This window comes from Orcinus orca, chromosome 5, assembly GCF_937001465.1.
Source record: "Orcinus orca chromosome 5, mOrcOrc1.1, whole genome shotgun sequence".
NCBI classification, from domain to species: Eukaryota; Metazoa; Chordata; class Mammalia; order Artiodactyla; family Delphinidae; genus Orcinus; species Orcinus orca.
Genome location: NC_064563.1, coordinates 96,937,858 through 96,957,079, shown reverse-complemented (window position 1 = coordinate 96,957,079; position 19,222 = coordinate 96,937,858). Strand labels below are relative to the sequence as shown.

General features: G+C 38.0%; 1 protein-coding gene across 3 annotated transcripts in view; it reads left to right on the top strand.

The window, feature by feature from the left end:
* Nucleotides 1-393: 393 nt before the first annotated feature.
* The window catches only part of ALCAM (activated leukocyte cell adhesion molecule), a 201,776-nt gene continuing 182,947 nt past the window's right edge, over nucleotides 394-19,222 (top strand). The window contains exon 1 of one of the 3 annotated variants that reach the window (XM_004272085.3): nucleotides 394-1,122. In XM_004272085.3, the coding sequence (XP_004272133.2) occupies nucleotides 1,050-1,122 (73 nt within the window). In that variant the 5' untranslated portion in view covers nucleotides 394-1,049. The remainder of the gene's footprint in view (nucleotides 1,123-19,222) is intronic. The other 2 variants (XM_049710642.1, XM_004272086.3) reach the window with 2 other exon arrangements.

Sequence of the window (19,222 nt, the reverse complement as noted above, 5' to 3'; positions counted from 1 at the left end):
TGCGAGTCCCCGGGGAGGTCCCGACCCCCACCTCCCTGCCCCACTACTCTCCTTATAGGAGAAGGAGGCTGAGATATCACGGCCGAAAAGTCCCTGAGGAGTGAGCCAGTGGATAGGCGCCTGGGGGCAAGAAAAGGGCAATTTGAACCGTGGCGAAGCTGCGTGGGCAGCGTGAAGTGAGAATCCGTAGGACGATGGCAAAGATAACGCCACAGGGAAGTGACAGTACTGGGGGCCCACCCAGGAGCGCGCAGCTCTTCGGCGGGCTCCCTATTGGCGGGCGTGCCCCCGGGGCGGAGCCACTAGAAAGCCCCGCCCACTTGGTCTCCGGGACTCGGTGAGCATGACAGCCCAGTGGAGTTCCTGAGGCGGACTTCGTCTCGGACTCGGTCCTGCAGCGCCTCTAGGCTGCAGATCCAGCTCCTACCACCTGCGCTTGGCTCCATGTCCCGCGAAGCTGGGAGGAGAGAAGAGAGAGGGAGGAGGCGAAGGGAGGAGGCAAGCGGCAGCTTACACACGCCTTCCAGTCCCTCCACTCAGAGCAGCCCAGAGACCGCTGCTGGCGCCGCTGCTATCGCTGCCACCGCCGCTACCACCTGAGGAGACCGCCTGGACCTGTCGCCCCACTGTTGCCCCTCCCGGCAATTCTTTCCTAGCACCAGGCTTTTTATGCGCACTGCCACTACCATTATTATTATTATTCCAAGAGAAGGAAAATAACAGACCAGCTAAAAAGAACCACGTATACCTTTCCGAATTACTCAAGTGTCTCCCGGGAAGAGAGGGTCGCCGGTCCCGGGAGGAGCAGCCGAAGGGGCCAAGGGCGGGTGTTGACGGGGAGACAGGAGGAGTTGGGGCACTGCGTGGTGGAAAGTTGCGAGCAGCGGACACCCGAAGGTGCAGCGCCACAGCCCAGGGGGCGGTGTGTCTGGGACAAGCCGCTGCCCGCTGCGTCCGGACCCGCGAGCGCGCGGGCAGCGCGGAGCCGGGGAGGACGCCCCCTCCTGCGGCGCGGACTCTGTCGGTGGTCCCCGAGGAGGAGGAGGAATATGGCATCGAAGGCGGCCTCCTCCTGCCGTCTGGTCTTCTGCCTCTTGATCTCCGCTGCTGTCCTTCGGCCAGGTAAGAGCAGGGGCCTCAGAGCAGCCCCAGGCCAACCTGGGCGGGGGGGGGGTTCTTTTCTAGGTGCCCGGCCCGGGCCTCGCACACCCGGGGAGGCGCGCCGGGGCGCATGGGGGAGGTAAGGGGACGGCGGTGCGGGCACAGAGCTGGCCCTGGGTACCTTCACCTGTGCCGCATATTTGGGCTCGACCGGTTGGCTGAAGTTGGGGCAGCGACTGGGGGGACTTGATAAATCTCCAGGAAGTTTGGGTGCGGCCGGGGCCGGGGCTCCGCGGGGCCCACGGGCAAGATTCATCTGGCTCTCTCCCCTTCCCCCCTGCGGCTCCAGCCTGGGCGGTGAGCTCTCGCCCTCTGACCACCCCTCCAGTCGCTGGATATCAAAGTCCACGTCACTGCGCTCTGGGCAGTTTTCCTTTCGCTTAGCTCTTGGAGGCAATAGCTCGCACTTTTTCGTGATGAATCCCCTGGTAACTTCCCGTGGTGAGAGGCGAAGGGAGGGGGAGGGGTAGAGGAGGAAGGGAGGACTTTCAATCACTCCCTTTTAAAACCTCCTAAAGCTCCGACCTTGGTTTGGACGTCGTGTCCCCCATTGTCTGGGTGGGTGGTGAGAGTAGGGGTGATGGCGGGCAAAGAACGCAGCCTGGACTGGAATTCGCAGCCAGGTTTGTGAGCCCTTAGTGAGGGGGTTGTGGATTGTTCAGGACCTGTGACCTAACCTCAGTTCTCAGTTCTGTATTGAGCCTCATAAGAAAAAAAAAAAAAAGAAAAGAAAAAGAAAAAGCCCCAACTACGAATATATCTCGCCTGGAAATCTCTTTCCTTGCCCTTAGGGACGTCCCCTGGCACTGTCATCCTGAGACGCGCCGGGTGGCTGAAGTGAGTTGACCCTAACGGGAAATTCTGTGTGCTCGCCGTCGCTTGACAGAGCAGCAGGTTAATTTTTCGCTAGAAATGAAGATTTGGGGGGAATTTTTTTTCTCCCTTTGAAGTTTTGATCTCTAGCCCCTCGTAGACAATTGCAAAAAAACCTCCTACTTCTTGTTATTTCGGCTTCTGTTTGTACTCTTGCCCCTTTCTTTAGTTTTTATCAAAGAAAAACTCACTTCCTCTTCGCGTCTTTAATTTCTGCACATCCCTTCAGTTGTTGGCATGCTGAGGTCAAAGAAGGGGTTTGAAAGCCTCTGGAGCTCTCCCAGAAAAGAGAGGAGAGTGGGGCTCGGGGTTAGAGTCTGCAGATCCCTAGTGTTTGTGAACTGCCGCCGCGGTGTGTGTTAGTGGTGGTGTACGCGCGAGGTGCGTGCCCCCTCCCGTTCTGCTCTCATTTTTAAAGTTACATTTCGAGTCGAGGTAATGAGCTCACCTGCTGTTTTGAGGCTAGAGCAAGAGGCGTCTGTGACAGATCGCCGGCTCTGGGGCTGGGACTGTGAATCGAGAGTCGAACAGGATTTAAAAGCAGGTGGAGGGGGGTGAGAACCCCCCGGGAGGTGGGAAGGAGAGACCCCCTTGGCTTTGGTACTGTACGGATTTCACTTTTTCCTGATCCCAGTGGCTGGTGTGGGAAGTAGGGGCACTCTCTCTGGAGCCGAGGGGAGAGAGGAGGGAGGATGAGGGTTCTGTAGTTTGTTCAGTGCGAAGATCCACACGCCCACAGTCCCACAGCTGGTTTTCGTTTTAACCCCCTCGCCGCTTGGAGAGCGTAGTCTCACCTACACCACTACGCTCGGACCACAGGCACACGCCCAGTTTCCTTTTCCGTGCCGGAATTTATTTTCAGTTGGGCCACCTCAGAGGACAGGTTTTCCGCACATGTAACTGCTAAAAAGGGAGAGGTTCCTCTTTCTGATCTTCGCGGGGATTCTTTTGACGCAGCAAGCTCGCGCGTTTCTCGCCGGAACCCAGCTGCGCGCTTTCAGCTAGCGGGGCGGGCTCTCTCACCGCCGCCTACCCTCTGCTGATCTGCGGGTCAGGAGACTGAGACCCTCAGATCAGCGCTTTCCTTGAAATTACCCGACTGGCAAATGCGCCAGATTTTCGGTGCGGCGTCAGTGTGTTTTAAAAGAAAGAATTATGGCACTAAAAGCGCCACGTCCAGATTCAGGGTGCAAGTCCTGGACGGCAAGTGCCCCTCCTCCAGAGCCTTCTGTACCGCTGAGCCCGGGGGTGATGCAGCACCAATAGCTGGCTTAGGCAAAGGGACTGAATGAAGGGACTGGCCCCCCTGCAGCCCTTCATTTCCGGAGCGGTTTTGATAGTGTGTCCAGACCTAGAGAACAAAAACTAGAGTTTGTGAAACTGCGTCTGCAGGTCTGTCGGTCTGTAGTCGCTACGTAGCCATGGATATATTTTAGGCATGGCATGTTACCTGTTTTGAAGGCAGGAGGAGAATTATCTATGAACCACGGAAACTGAATTCGGAGATGAAGGCAATGAAGTATGAGCTCAGCATCCGAGGGAGCAAGAATTTTATTATTCTCGTAGAAAGAGCGTCAGCCTGTGGTAACATTTTGTATTGCTTTAAAAAAAAAAAAAAAGGCTTTCCTTGATTATTTACAACAAGGAGATGGGCCCCGAACTGTTTCTTCTCTTGGGTCATCTGTGTGCACCCCCTCTGGAATGTTTCTTAATTGCTCACTGATAAAAAGTTCATTCCAAGACGTAAGCACACTTAAAGCTTTTTTTTTTCAGTGGGTTATCATGTTTGGAATGTATCCGTTTATCTCAGTAGGCCTTGGGAGGAGCATCAATTCAAATAATGTCCTTTCAGACTAACTGATGTGGGACTATTAAAATTTATAATTTCAAAACTGCAAACTGCTTAGTAGGCAGTAATACTGCTTTTTCTTTGATGATTTATTTAATCCAATAGCAATTTATGATTTAATGGGGCACTATTTTCAGTAGACTGCTTTCCTAGGTTTGTTTTGGGACCAGTTACCTTCAGGCACTTGAGCAAGTCATTTCACCATTTTGGGTTTCAGTATTCTCGTGTGTAAGGAAAAGGGTGGACTAAGGCTCTGCTCTCTGAGAGCTCTGCCAGCTCAACCGTTTGTTTCTAATGACCTAGGGTAAAAAGCCCATTTAGGCAAGGCAGAGTCATTTTCCAACTGTATTTTTCTAATGCTTTCAAACAGCCTGGACAGACACGATTCATATAAGTTGTATTACTAGAAAAATGTCAGTGGCTCCCAATTGCTAGCTTTCTGTCTTTTTTCCTACTTTTATAAACTCGTATCTTGTGATTACTCCTCCAAGCCTGAATAAGGCTATTAAAAAAATTTATACTGGAGAGAATTAGTCTCCCATTCTCCTGGGAAAAGAGACCCCAACAGTCAGAAAGGGCTTTAGGTCATAAAAAGAAATATATATATGCAACCCATCCCTTCTGGAAGACTGGCTCTATTTAAACTTCATATATAGTTCCTAGAATAAAATGTTAAGTGATGGTTGATGCTAATATGTTTATGTGACAAAGCCTTATATGTACACGCTAAAAAGGCTCCTAAACAAGGAAGTTGATTTGTTCCATGGTTGTAAGTACAATATAGAAGGAAATAGAAAATAATAATGCTTTCCCATTGTTTTCAAATCTATAGAAATCCAAAATATTTTCATGACTAGATTCCAAACTTTTTCTGACTTTTTAGAAAATTCAAACTAGCATATCTTTTAAAATAGAAATTTAGAAGAAAATGCTTGTCTACTGTGGACTTATTAAAAAGAAGAAAATCAATAAAAACCTACTTTAAGACTCCTAAGTGTCAACAAAAAATTCTTTATAATGGAGTCAGTACTCATGTGTTCAGTTTTTAGCTGTGCTGCTTAAGAATGTTGTAAACTTGGGGGAAGTTATTTTTATACTCCTTTTTATTTCCCATCTGTAAAATTATCTCCCTATGTAGTACATTGTTCTGATTTTGGTGAGATTACTAACTCCCTTGCTCAGCATTTTGAATTTTTCAAGTAAAACATGCTATATTAAGACTTTTTATTATATTCTTAATAGAATAACACTCTTTAATTTATTCCACTTAATTATCACTTTGACCATTTTATTAAAAGCAGGCAAAAATGTTTCTTTTCTTTTTTTTCTCCCTCAAGTTTTCATGACACTAAATATAGGCCTTTGTAAAACTGAGCACTAAGTTGTCAGCATTACTTAGTGTAAGATGGCAGCTTTTTGTCATATAGTATTTTAAATGCTTTATAATCACCGTGTTTTATATTCCCAAACACACCTCTTTTTGTTCTGGCCATCTGTTTCACATAAAACATCATCAAAGAGTTCTAGCTCTCTGACACATGCAACATGTTATCCCAAATACGCAGGAGAGCAGCATAGGTACAGATACGATAAAAGAGTATCTCTGTACCTGTGTGTATACATGGAAACTTAAATTTAGTTCTTCTCAAAGTGTTAATTTTATTCTTCACTGTTAGGTTTTCAAAAGGCCCATTTTATTTCTCACACATGAGTGTATGTGGCATATTAAGATGAGCTAACTCACTGGAATACTAAAGAAAAATTTCTTGGGAGTGCTGCATGATGAGTTAATATTTATTTGGTTATTACTTTTGGATATCAGCTCCTTTTTATTTTCAATAAAATGTCCAGAAAAATGTCCATTTATATTTCTCATTGCTTTTTTTTATTAGGGCAGAAGTTTCCTTTCCCTGTGGAGAACAAAGCCAAGACTAAAATATATCTTCTATGTTTAAGAAGAGGATATTATAGGCTCTTTGATAAGGTTAAATCCTACAATTATTACAAGTATCCCTGTAGTGTACAAAATGTTATCGTATATTTGGAGTTACTGATATTTTCATCCAGCTAATTTCTCTGTTTAAATAATAAAATTTATGTTCTTTCCCCCCAACCTTATTAGACAGAATAACATATATATTTCAGCTGGGACTAGTTCCAATTGTGCTATGATACTCAGTAATTGTTTTGTGGTAACCTATTATCATAGCCCATTATTGTAGTATATGTTCCAAGAATGAAATTAGCTTTGACTGCTTCCTCTCTTATTTATCCAGTCAGTTTTCAATTATCCATTGCATTCAAGGGGCAGTCAGAATTGTGCAAAATCCAAAATAGTTTCTAATCAAAGGATTACATAATTCAACTTTGAGTTGAGGTACTTCAATGAACATGACTGTGTCTGATCTTCTAGCATTGCAATAAAATGAAACAAAATTGTGGGAGAATAGACTAATCAGAAATTAGACAGCTGTCCAGTTTCCCTGGCTTGCTTCCTTTCCTTTTCTCCCCTAAAGCTCTGTTCTCTATCACTCCATGATCCATACATCCTGGTATATCCAAGACACTCCTGGTTTATGCCTGGTTTATTCGATTATTAATGGTACCCTTTTTACTCTCAAAAGTGCAGTTTGGATGGCAAATTAGATGATCACAATAATTGTTAATGACTTGACTATGTGTCTGTCATAGAATACTTAACTATAAGACATTCCTCAACCTGACAAACTGAATATTTCTAACCTTTTTTATTTAAGTATCAGCAATAGTGAAGTATCAATAAGGGGTTATATGCCTCTTTAATGTCAAGTATAAGAGAGAGATAAGGTTATGGCTGGAACCCCAGAATATTGTAGTACGTGTGGAACATTAAGGATTCCGTGGATTGGAGTGGAAACCGAATCGACCTGAGATGCCAAGAGAATAATGATGTTTGAAATTCACCTGGGAGCTATACTTAGCCATGCAGTTATCTAGGGAAGGCCTGTTTCAATTTGATACTGAAATCCTTTCTTAGCCAACTGCACAATTCCCATTCTGTTCTTCTGTGAGGTTTCTCAGTAGCTCCACTATCAATTTAGATCTAAGAATAAATTACCAAAGATGTCTATAAAATTGAAGGAGGGTCTCAAGTCTTTTTGTACATGTGAACTACAGTTGTATCAGTTAGGTATGGTGACCTGACTTGGGACAGCCAACTATATAGCCAGAACAGTTGGTGCCAAGACTGACTATTCCTAATTGATCACCCACATGTTATTTGGTTCAAATATCTCTGAGTGTCCCAGATATTCAGAAAACTCCAAAAGCAAATGGAGGTAGGAATGGTGAGAGGGTATTTTCTAAGCACATGGGTAAAGGATGCCATAGATTTGTCCTTAATAAGACGGATTGAAGGGAGCGGGCATTGGACACTGTGGCTAAAACTCTTGTCAGCATATTCCCAAGTACTTTCCCTAATAGTAGGGAGGTTTCTGGCTATAAAATTTGCCTAGCTCCAAATCAAGCAAAAAACAGAAAAATAAGTCTTGCTACTCTTATTAAAATTTTGAACCACAGTGTATCAGTTAACTATGCCACATAATAAAGTACTCCAAAATAAAGTGGTTTAAAACAGCAACCATTTTATGTAGTTCATTATTTTGTAGTTTGGCAATTTAAGCTGGACAGTTGGGTGCTTTTCTGATTTTAGCTCTATGCCATTCTACCGTAGGCTGCTGTGTGAGTCAACCTATGAAGCGTTGCTTCTGGGATTTGGCTGGTTGTTGTTCAGGAAAAATTAATTCTTCTCCATGGTCTTTCATTTTCTAATAGGCTTCCCTAGGCTAGTTCTCTTGATGGAAGTCTACCTCTCAGGATAGTGTGAGGGGTGTGGCAACAGCAGGGATCCTTACTGCAGATCCTCAGCCCCATATTCACAGTCTACACCCTCTTCTTTCAGATTATTGGGCAAGAAATATTATAGAGGCTCATATATTATAGATCAGTGTCCAGTAAGAGTACTGTTTCCTACTGCTCAAACTTTATCTTCCCCAGGAATAAAATTATGGAAAGTGTATGTGTGTGTGTGTGTGTGTGTGTGTGTTGTGTGTGTGTGTGTGTGTGTGTGGAGGGAGAGAGAGAGAGAGAGAAATTGAAGGGTTAAAGGCATGCAATTCATGATCAGAAGCTAAAATGTGGTAGAAGAGGGGTTATTGGAAAAATGAGAAGGTGCCTTAGATGTCTATCTTGTTCAGTTCTCTTATTTGACAGCTGAGCTAGATGAAGATACAGGTAAAGAGATTACCTAAAATTCAGTAGAAGATTAACCACCATTTTTAGAGACAACAATGTTCTTAGTTTGATGTATGTTTAGACCCATAGGTTCAAGGTTTTGGAGCTATGAAGAGCCTTAAAATTACTTAGCTACTTCCCTAAGGTCATATTGTTAACCAATCCAAAATTAAAACTCTTGTCAATTAACCATTCAATGTTTAATAATAGCATTCAATAAATATTTATTGTGCTCAATATGTGCAAAGCATTGGGCTTGGTGCTGGGGATACTGCCATGAACTAGTTACTAAATAGCCAAGGTCCACTGTCTCTCCAAGAAATTATGTCCTCTCTGGGAAACAGACATCAGTCAACTAATTATATAATTATTTGCTAGAACTTTTGCTAAGTACGGCAAGGGCACATAAAGAGCATTTTACATCAGTGTGGCCAAATTTGGTCTGGAGTTTAGGAAAAACTCAGAAAAGTTCTTTCAGGAAGTGATATCTGAAGTACGAGATGAGAAATAATCAAACAAAAGATATGGGCTGAGAGAATGGAATGAGTGAAGACACTAAGGAGGAACATGGCTCTAACTCCTGGAGGTGACCAGGAATTCCTTGAAGTTGTTCAAATACTTGTTTTTTAATTTCTCTAATTTACTTACCAGTTACGGGGTTCAGAAGAGGATCTCTTTGATTTTATTCAAATGCTTATATACTAGCACATATTTGCATATAAACTTCCCACCCTTTAAACATATCTAGTGAGAACGTACTGTACCTTTCCTTTTTCACTTTGCAGTACATGTTGGAGATTAAGAGAATATCTAATATCAGCACATATAGCTCTACATCATTTTTTAACATGGTGTATTGGAGTTTATTGTACACACCACAATTAACCATTTCCCCAGCTCTTGGAAATGTAGATTGTTTCTAATCTATTTGTTACAAACAATACGGCAGTGGACATCTTAATACTTGTTCTTGTCCATATGAGCAATTATGTTGGCAGGAAAATGTCTTAGAAGTGAAATTGCTGAGTCAAAGAATATGTGTATTTTTTGTTTAGAAAGAAATTCTAAAATTACGGTTCAAAGAGTATATACTATATTGTATACTTGAAAGTTGCTGAGAAAGTAGATCTTAAAAGTTCTCATCACAAGAAATGATTGTAACTATGTGTGGTGATGAATGTTAACTAAACTTATTGTGGTGATTATTTTTGCAATATATACATCTATCAAATCATTATACTGTACACCTAAAACAAATATATGTCAAATATATCTCTATTTAAAAAAGAGTATCTTTAGTCCCAGCTAAAGTATATGGGGATGTACCTTCCCCATACTACCTCCATAACTCTGTACTGTTACTATAACTTCTTAAAAACCAGGATATGTTGGTTCTTATTTATTTAAAGTTTATGGAAAAAATGAGAATTATAGGAGTAATAGGCACACACACTCATATGTAAGGCAAAAGCTATAGACAGATTTGTGCCTAAATTTTTATACATGAGATGGAACCACAAATGCAGGAAAGAAGTGCATTTATTATGAATTATTATCATTGCTCTTTCCATATAAGACGGGTAACTTTTAGAACATAAACCATGTAATTGTAAGCCATATTTTCTTCCATTTTAGAAGGTTCATACTCTGTGATATGAGATTAACTGAAGCAGTGGATTAACAGGCAACAAGATGTGACCCTTAAGAGTAGTTGATAATGTTTTTCATTACACAAATGTTTTCCAAATATTCGTGTTTGTTCATTGTAGATGCAATATACGTCTAACTAATGCCATTTTGTAAACCCAGTTTAATAGTTTTACTAAACAGACTTCAGTTATTTTTAAGTAAATCATATTTTGAACATTTCTTCCAACAAGTTTGTTTTAACAGGCTTGTCAAAATTGTTTATGAGCTGATAAAAATACCATCTTCTGTAAATTTATTTTAAAAATCAGTGCTACTAAATGTTTCACCCTGTAATTTTTGGACCTATTGTGAAAAGGAGTAAAATATATTTTTATAGTTACTTTTATTAAAAAAAACATAAAATATGTACATGAAGAGTTTTCAACAAGCATATGCTGAAGATATATTTTTTAAACAAGGCAACAAACACTCATAATGGACTTAATATTAGTATGTACATACTGTAATTTTATGAAACTAAAGCAGTTTCTGCTTAGCGTTTAGTTTTAAATGTCCAAACTTGTGGCATTTATACTTCATTCTGCAAGCATTTTCTCTATGTGGTGATAGGTATGACACTTCCCAAGAAAAGTGTTTATGTTGGTCATAAGGCATAGGTTTTATATTTTTGCAGAGATGAGCATGGCTCTAAATATGAATAATGCTTTTGATATCAGATCTAAGAGTAAAATGCAATACATATTTGGATTTACCCTGTTGGATTAATCCCCTACTCAACCCAACCCCAGTATATGGTAATTTAGTTCTCAAATAGAAATTTTCCTTTAGAAATGATTTATTAGCATATGATAAAATTGCTTTTCTTATCATAGTAGAATGGCAAATAAGTATCTGTTTATTAAAACAAAACCTGCATCTGTTCAGCTTTTTTTCTCTTTGCTGATAAGAAGTATGTCTTCTTTCTAAAATAAATGATAAAACAGTAAAAAGAATAGAGTTTCCAGGTATAGTTTAGAGGTGATCATTTTTTAGAATTGATCCTAAATGTTCAGCTAGAAAGGATTTGAACTACCTGAGTAGTGAGTTTTTGTGTACAGTGTGGCTATACCTCAGTGGTATTAAAAACTAATTGCTTAATTTTTATAGACTGTCAAGGCTTACAGATTTCACAGACTGTCAATACATAGCATATATTCCATTGCACAAGAGCTCAAGAGCTTGGGCTCTGTATCAGAGCATTAGTTAGATTACTGTCTCTTGTCTTTTTTTCTGTTTTGTAAAATGAGGATTACAGTACTATGAAGTTCATTTGATATGAATATTCAAAAAGATAATGAGTGTATGGCACATGTCTCAGTGCCTGGCACACAGTGGACTCTCAACCAATAATAATCATTATGAATCACATTTTTAAGTAATCACAATATTATAATAAATGCCAGTTTATTCATATCAGAAAAATATGTGAAATACTGCATTTTACTGGTTGGAAGATACATTTAGTTCCATTAAACTACATTTTTGAGTTTCCATAACAAAATTTGAATTCATATTCTTATTAGGATGTATCATAGTCCCAGTATCTGTCAAATAACTTTTTAGTTTTACCAACTCAAGGAAAACAAAAGAAAAACGCAAATTGAAAATTGCAGCCTTAAAATGTAATTTCCTGCAAACAAAAACTGTGAAAGAGAAAGAACACATTCTAAAATTATAAAGACATATGTAATTTACAATATTATTCTTAGAAATTGATATTGCATATGTGCTTCTAAAATTTGAAAGGTACTAGAGCTTAGAAAGAGAAAAAATTTACAATTATTATAATAGAATTGTTTTGAAGATAAAATTGTGATTTTAAATACAAGGCATATTTTCTCAACCATAATTCAATAGAGGGAGCTCCACTACTTTTTTTTTGTGAGCACTGGAGGGTGCTTTATTAATTATGATTTTCTGGTGACCTCTAATTTAATGGTGAAATTATTAAAAATCTGTAATTTTAATATTAATGTTTTTTTGAAATTGAGTAATATCTTCCTCTTGTTAATGGAATTCAAAAATGCTTCTACAAATAATTGTTTTAAAACCCTAGTTCTTAGTTCCCTATACCCTTTGGATAATAAATCACTAGAAGAAATTAAAGTAGGTGTACTCTTGAGAAGCATACTTTAATATAGGAAAGCATCAAAGGAGAACAAAGTTTATTTCCAGTAAAATAATGAATATTTTGATAATACTTTTGTGGTATCTATTAAGTGAAAACAGTTATATATTAGAATAGGAGAAGAAAAATAGTATTTTTCTCACTCTGCCTAGATTTTTAATCAAGTGATTATAGATTTCTATGTGGAAATGGCCTATACTCATATCTTTCCCTCTTTTTTATTTTCCCCAATATCCCCTTGATTTAGATAACTCCAACTATACTTTCAATCTAAGTTGATATCCATCACCTGTGTGACCCTGACAATTCATTTACCCTTTATGAGGTTCACTTTTGTCAAGGAAGTATTGTCTCATATGATTTCTAAGATCTTTGCAGCTTAAAAATTCTAAGATTCAAAATTATACATTGATTTAGAATATTTTATATAGGTTCGAATCAATGGTAAGCAATAATTTTTACTGGAGGTCCAATTAAGGAAAAAAAGGTTTTAAATGACGATCCCCATTTACTCTTTATTCAAAATGGAAATTATTTTTTTGAGTTCTGCAGAAAATTGCATAATCTCACACATAGACCTCCTAATTTATTTCAAAAATGCCATCAGTTAAAGAAACAGCCCAGTTGTCTGGTACATGTAAGAATCTCCAAAACAGAGACAGATTTTAAACATTTCATATTAAAATTAGATATGTGCTCTTGTGGCGGTGCTGGTAGGGAAGCCTGGGATTGAGGCCTGTAGTTTATGCATTAAGGTTTTAAGCGTTCTTTCAAGTAAGTGCTGGTTTTATTTAGTTTTCTTTCTGTGATAGATTAGAGTTTGAGAATGTGGCTTCTGGAGCCAGACTGTGTGGTTCTGAGACCTGTATCTCCATCCTCCACCCTCCCAGCCGGGTGACACTGGACAAATTGCTTAACCCGTCTTCTGTCCTAATTTGTGCAGTAGGGACAAACTCATCCAATCGTATGACTGTCAAATAATACGTTCTCAATAAATTGTTAGTATTATTGAAATATTTAATTTCAGTTAATCTTTCCACCTTCCCGCAAATACAAATATAAACCCAGCTTACTCCGATGAGTACATAAAGAAGAGAGGTCTCAGGTTGTTCAAAATCATAAAATTGATAGCTGTAGCTCCTCCCCACTCCACCTTTTTTTCCTACTCAAGAAGTGGAATATTAATGAGAGTGATGTCATATTATTTATTGGGCATAACCTTGAATCTATTCACTATATAAAATAAATAAATCATTCACAAATGCCTAGACTTTATCCATTAATTATTAGTATCATATTCATGATGACACAATTCTTATCTGATAATAAATCATCATTGCATTGTGATCCTGTGGTTGAAATCTAAACTTAGAGGTAAAATTAAGGCTAAAAAAGAGATGCCTTGCAGATTGTAGTTCACAATGTCTGAGAGCATATTGCTGTTTTAGGTCATTTCTGTAAGTTGGCCAGAGGTAACTTAGGAGTAAGAAAATGTGTGTGTGCTTATAACAGATTTATGTAGACTCTAGATTCTGAGTAAAATAGAGTAGTGATCATAAGAAGTTTTAAGGAAGTGAACAAAATAAACAGTCTAAAGTTTTCCCTAACTTCAGTCTAGCTCCCCTCCAATCTCTTCTCCCCTCTGCCATTAAAATGAGTAAGATATGAATAGAATCTTGTAACTGCTCTGCTTAAAATACTTCAATGGCTCCCTGTTGCAGTAAGGATAAACTGCAAACTTATTAGCATAGCATTTAAGGTCCTTCATGCATTTCTCAACACAGTCTTTCTTGGAAGTCCATGCTCCAGCCATACATCTAAGTGTGCCATGGCCTTCTTGTTTCCTGTGTTGTTATTCATGTCACTGTCTTCTTCCAGAACTCTCTCTGCACCCTCCCCCATCACCCTCCCTTTGTCTGAAAAATAGCTAGCATCTCCATCCTTCAGAACACAGTTTAGATTCCATCTTCTCCAGAAATTCTTCGTTGATCGTCCTGAAGTGTCCGTTCAGCGTAGTTCCAGAGCTAATTTCACTTATTGCCTATTGCCTGTTTATTCATTTCTCTCTACTTTAGAATATTTTTGTGTTCTAGAGGCAGGGGCTATGTCTTAGTCTTTTTTCTGCTCAGTGTCTACTGATATACAGTATATCCCCAGTACATATATGATGATTGAATAAACACATTAGTCAAAATTAGAAATATCGATTATTAATAAAGCCTACGTATATTCACATATGAATTAGAAATCTGTATTGAGACAATTTTTCAATTGCTTTTAAAAATTTAGTTAGAGAATGACTAATATCCTGAATTATGGTTCTTTAAAAAAATAAACAAAACAGAATTTGCCGTATTCTACCCAAGCTACGCAATGAAGTATAAAAAGAAATGAAATAAAGTTAGACTAATTTTTCTTCCAGGTGTCAATCCAGATTAACATAAAATAAAAACCTTAATAACTGTCTTCTTTGAGTTTTCATAGACATTGAACATTAAATGTAAGATCATCCAGAGAAATACAAAAATTTATTTAAACTGATTTATTTAACTAAGGTTTTCTAGGATAATTCTAGGAACACATTCTCAGTGGCAGTAAATGACTGGTAATATTTTTATTTCTCCTGTTTTTAATTCTTAGATTAAACCTTTGGATCAGGGCATTTTCCTGAATATGGCAAAAATAGTATAGAAAAGATTTCATGAGAAGTTGATCAATCACACAGGCAGTATTGAATGTATTTGTACCACAGAAAATATGTGTGTATTGTGGACCATGCCTTGAATGCTGTTAACAGTAATATATCAGAGATAATTCAGAGAAAATCTAGTGTTACTTTTGCAGAAGGATTTTTTTATTGACGAATTAAAAGAATTCAGACACAAACCTAAGAAAAAATTGAAAGATTTTGTTTTTACTGAAAAATAAACCTTGTGCTCTTGAAACTGACATCTTTTCTCTGGGCAAAATAATCTAAATCCTTATAATCTTTTTAATTAAAGTCTTTTTTTTTTAATAAGCCTTTATTTTATTTTATTTTTACTTTACTTTGGATCCTTCCCAGTTGTTCTGAATTTTAACTTCCCTATGGTTTTATTCCCCATAGAAAACATTGTTAGTAAATTTTTACTTCTATGGTCTGATAGTCAAGTCCTGAATTCCCACAGAGAAATTCTAATATTTTTCTAATATGTTATAAAAGTTACTTGTCCAGATAAACCAATATAAATGCAACATGTTGTCACTGATAGCTCCCATGTATTGTATACCTGCTGTGCTCCATGCACAGTAGTACTTTACAAAAGAATGACCAATATATTTGTATAATCAATTTTAAATGTAAAAACTGTACTTTTTATTTTATTTTTTGAATTACAAAATACTCTCACTTTCAGCCTTTACAATATAAGACTTTGAATGCAGTATAGCATATGTATCAAAAAGTAATCAGAGCAAAGTTATTATCAAATAAAGCCAAGTAAATGAGACTTTCTCTTTCTTTAAATATATAAAACTGGTTGGGCCATACCAATGACCTGTTAAGAGTCTGGATTAATCAAGTAGTCTACATGAAAATTATTATTTTTTATCTCTTCTACTTGAAAAAATGTTACCCATTTCTATGACAAATAGTGCATGGATTCTTGGGTTCTAATATAGATTTCACATTAATGATATTGTGATCCAACAAAATAATCTTCCCACAGACATGTCAGACAATATAAAAGTAATAGAGATTTCACTTTTCCATGGAAGCAGAATCGAAGGTTAATACAATGAAATAATTTTCCTCATCAACGAGCCTTATTTTATTCTGTGTGAATAGGTTTAAAAAGTTAAATTTTACTATAATGGGTGTAATTACAGGAAATGTTGAGTGTTCTGTATATGCTGTAGAGGACATGTGATACTTAAGTGGGCAGCTTGTACCAGTGAGGAAGGTACAGGAGGGAATGAGTGGACCTCTCTACAGAGAGAAAAGAGAGACAAAACCTGAATACTAGCATGAAAGAGAAATTGCTGTTTAAAAAGAGATAACCACAGATTGCTTACATGGACCAGTAACATCATACTATAAAATAATTTTTATTTTCGGCTCTGCATGGAGTTGATAATACACTCTAATAATTCCAAATTTGAATCTCTCTTCTCAATAACTAAAAATCACTTAATTTTTTATCTTGGAGAGGGGAGAACAATGGCTGGAAAGAAACTTCTTACAGAGAAATTTTGATGTAAATCTCTATTGAAATCCAGATACTTATTGACCAAATTTAGCAGTGCTTATCAAATTCTACAATAGCAGAATGTGAATTCATGGTTCTTTATCAAAGTTGAGTAATTCTGAACAGTCTAAGGCATATCATTTAATAGTGAAATTATATAAATATACAATACATCTGTCAGTTTCCAACTGAGCGTATTTGTGTATACTCAGATCTTTGGTGAGTGCTAAAGGCTTATCTGTACAGATTCAGTTCCCTGAACCAGTGAGAATCTAGTAAGACAGTGTTTTTGAAACTACTCCCCCCAAGAGATGGATGGAACATATACTATTAATATAGTATTGAATGATCTGCTCTAAACCTAGAGATCAGTGGGCCTGAGATAAGACTTGAGCATTGGGATTTTATTTCAAAGAGTGGGGCTGGGCTGGAATAGAGAGTTTACTTCCCAAGTGTGCAGAGGAAGTTAAAATTAGAGAAATGAGTATAACAGAGAGATGAGTGGGTGACTAGTCAAGTTCTGGACAGGGAAGTCTGATGGGTGAACAAATCTGAAGGAAGAAGAAATGGATTTTAGAAAACCAGAGTTAGGAAGACAAAACCAAACCAGTGAAACGTGTTTGGTTAGAACAGGTGCCTCTACATCTGTTTGGAATCAACTACGCAATGGTTCATGCATGAGCCAACTGAATAGAAATATTCAAGGTCATAATAAACTGCAAATTTGGTTCTACTTACAGCTTCCCTCTCTTGGTTTATTCATAAAGAGAGAGCCCAAACAAATCCATTCTCATTGGCTAGGGACATTATTACCCATGTTTAGATTTTGCACGACTTTTCCCTACATCCTACCTTCCTACCCCTTTTCCCTGTGACCTTTACCCCTAGACATCAGACCCCACTTCCTGAGAGCCTAAACTTGGCCTATCATCATATTAAAGTAAATATATATGTTTAGTTGCTTTCTTAGTGAGTTGTGGATTTTTTTAAATTAAAATTATGTGGAAGGTGTTTATTATTTCCTATCGAGTTAGGCATATTTATGAGAAGCATACCTGTTGGAACACAAAGCCCAATTCAGGAACTACCAAATAACTGGTATCACTGTATGCCTTTTTCAAGCACGGTCTACAATGTTTAAAATGCTATCCTCTGAGCTTAATCCTTTAACATGAAAACAAATATCAAAGGTAGTATGAAGAAGTTATCTAATAAACATTATTTTCCCAGTGGTTTTAATCTCACTCTGGTTAATATCATATTAAGTGTTAATGATATTTCAAATTGATAAGTTTTGAGTTTTATCTTCTTTTTTCACCTCAGATCATTTTCTAGATAGAAATTTAGAGATTTCTCCATAAGAGAAATAGAATAGCTGAGGAGTAATTACATTTTCCACAGCAGTATTTAGTAGTCAGACAGGCTGAGCTTCCAAATGAGTTTGCTATAGGAATGGTAGGAGGAAATAAAAATAATAAACGATCCTCCCCACCTCCCGCAAAAAACCCTCAGAAACCGTCAAACAAAGCCCAGAAACGCTTCAAACATAAGATCATCCTTTACTTTTTTGTTGGTTATTTACTTTGCCCTCTGGAAATATTGCACAACCTGTTAGCTTTTTCTCCTTAGATGTTTGCAGGATACGGAATGTACTACTAAGTTTAAAAAAAATAACATTGATTCTCACAGAAGAACCAGTGTGTACTTGTTAACCACATAAGTACACTGTTAAACATAGTTGCTTCACAATAATAAAATAAAATGAAAAAGAAGAAAAGAGGCCCCATGCAAACAGTTCATACACTCCACTAACTTTATTATTTAGCAATTAAACTAGAAAACATTTAATAGTGAGTGTTGGTTTATCATTGTTGAATCAATAACAGTAACCAGGATCATTGTGGCGTTAATAACAGTGACCAGGAGCTTTCCTACTCTGTGGGGCTTGACTGCCGATGGTCAATGGCAGAGTGATGTAGAAGATTGGAGAGGGAATATGAGCCCAAGTTTCGGTTCTGCCTTTGTCAGCAGCCCTGGGATTTTGGTTAGTCACTTCATATATTTGTTCTTTATTTCTTTGCTTGTTCAATGATGATATTAGGCCAGAACTGGGTGGATTTCCTTCCATGTGATTATGTGTTGTGTGATTTAATTCCATTGCCAAATAAAAAGGATCTTTGCATTGTATCTTTTGGTATTATTTGTTCTTCTTTTGTTCTCACCAGCATGCTCAATTAAGGGCTAGACATGTAACATTTTGCAGATTGAGATTCCCAGTCACAGTGGACCATAAATAAAATAATAAGTCATAGAAATAAAGAATACAGTACAGACAAGCATTAACAGTGTGTGACATTATGATAGACAAGGAAGGATACAACTTCTCCCCTGTTCAACACTGAACATACTTCATGAGAATACACTATTATGTTTCATTTTGGTCTCAATATTTTAAATAAAGATTTAGAGAAATTGGATTTTGTTCAGAGAAAAACAATAAACTTGATTAAACCTTATACAATACAGGTTCTGTGAGGAAGAGTTAACGTCCGGAGAAGGAAGGTGTAAACTGTGAATTAATAGCTGTTGTGAAAACACTGATCCATGATTTCCTGTCTTCACAGACAGCTGTCCCACACCAATAATCACAAAACAGGATTCAGCAGCTGAAAGAAAAAGCTAGTTCCTTGACTTTGAATTTGCTGCTTTTGAGAACGACTGAGAGACCGCTATCGCTGATAGTGTTAGAAAATGTTATAGCCAATTGTCTGTCTGGAATGTTTTATATGTATTCCATACTCAAGGCAGAGATGTTTCTGATATCTCTTTCAATGTAGACATCACTATGAAAGGATAATAAATTTGGTGATAAATACTTCATTTTTCTTATCTGTAAAGTGATAGAAACTGTAATTTAAGATCCCTTCTGGTTCAAATTGTCTATGATTTTTGAGTGTTGGGATGTTGGATCTACACCTTAGCTTAATATTTGATTGTAGAAATATCCTTCTAGGAAACTTAGTT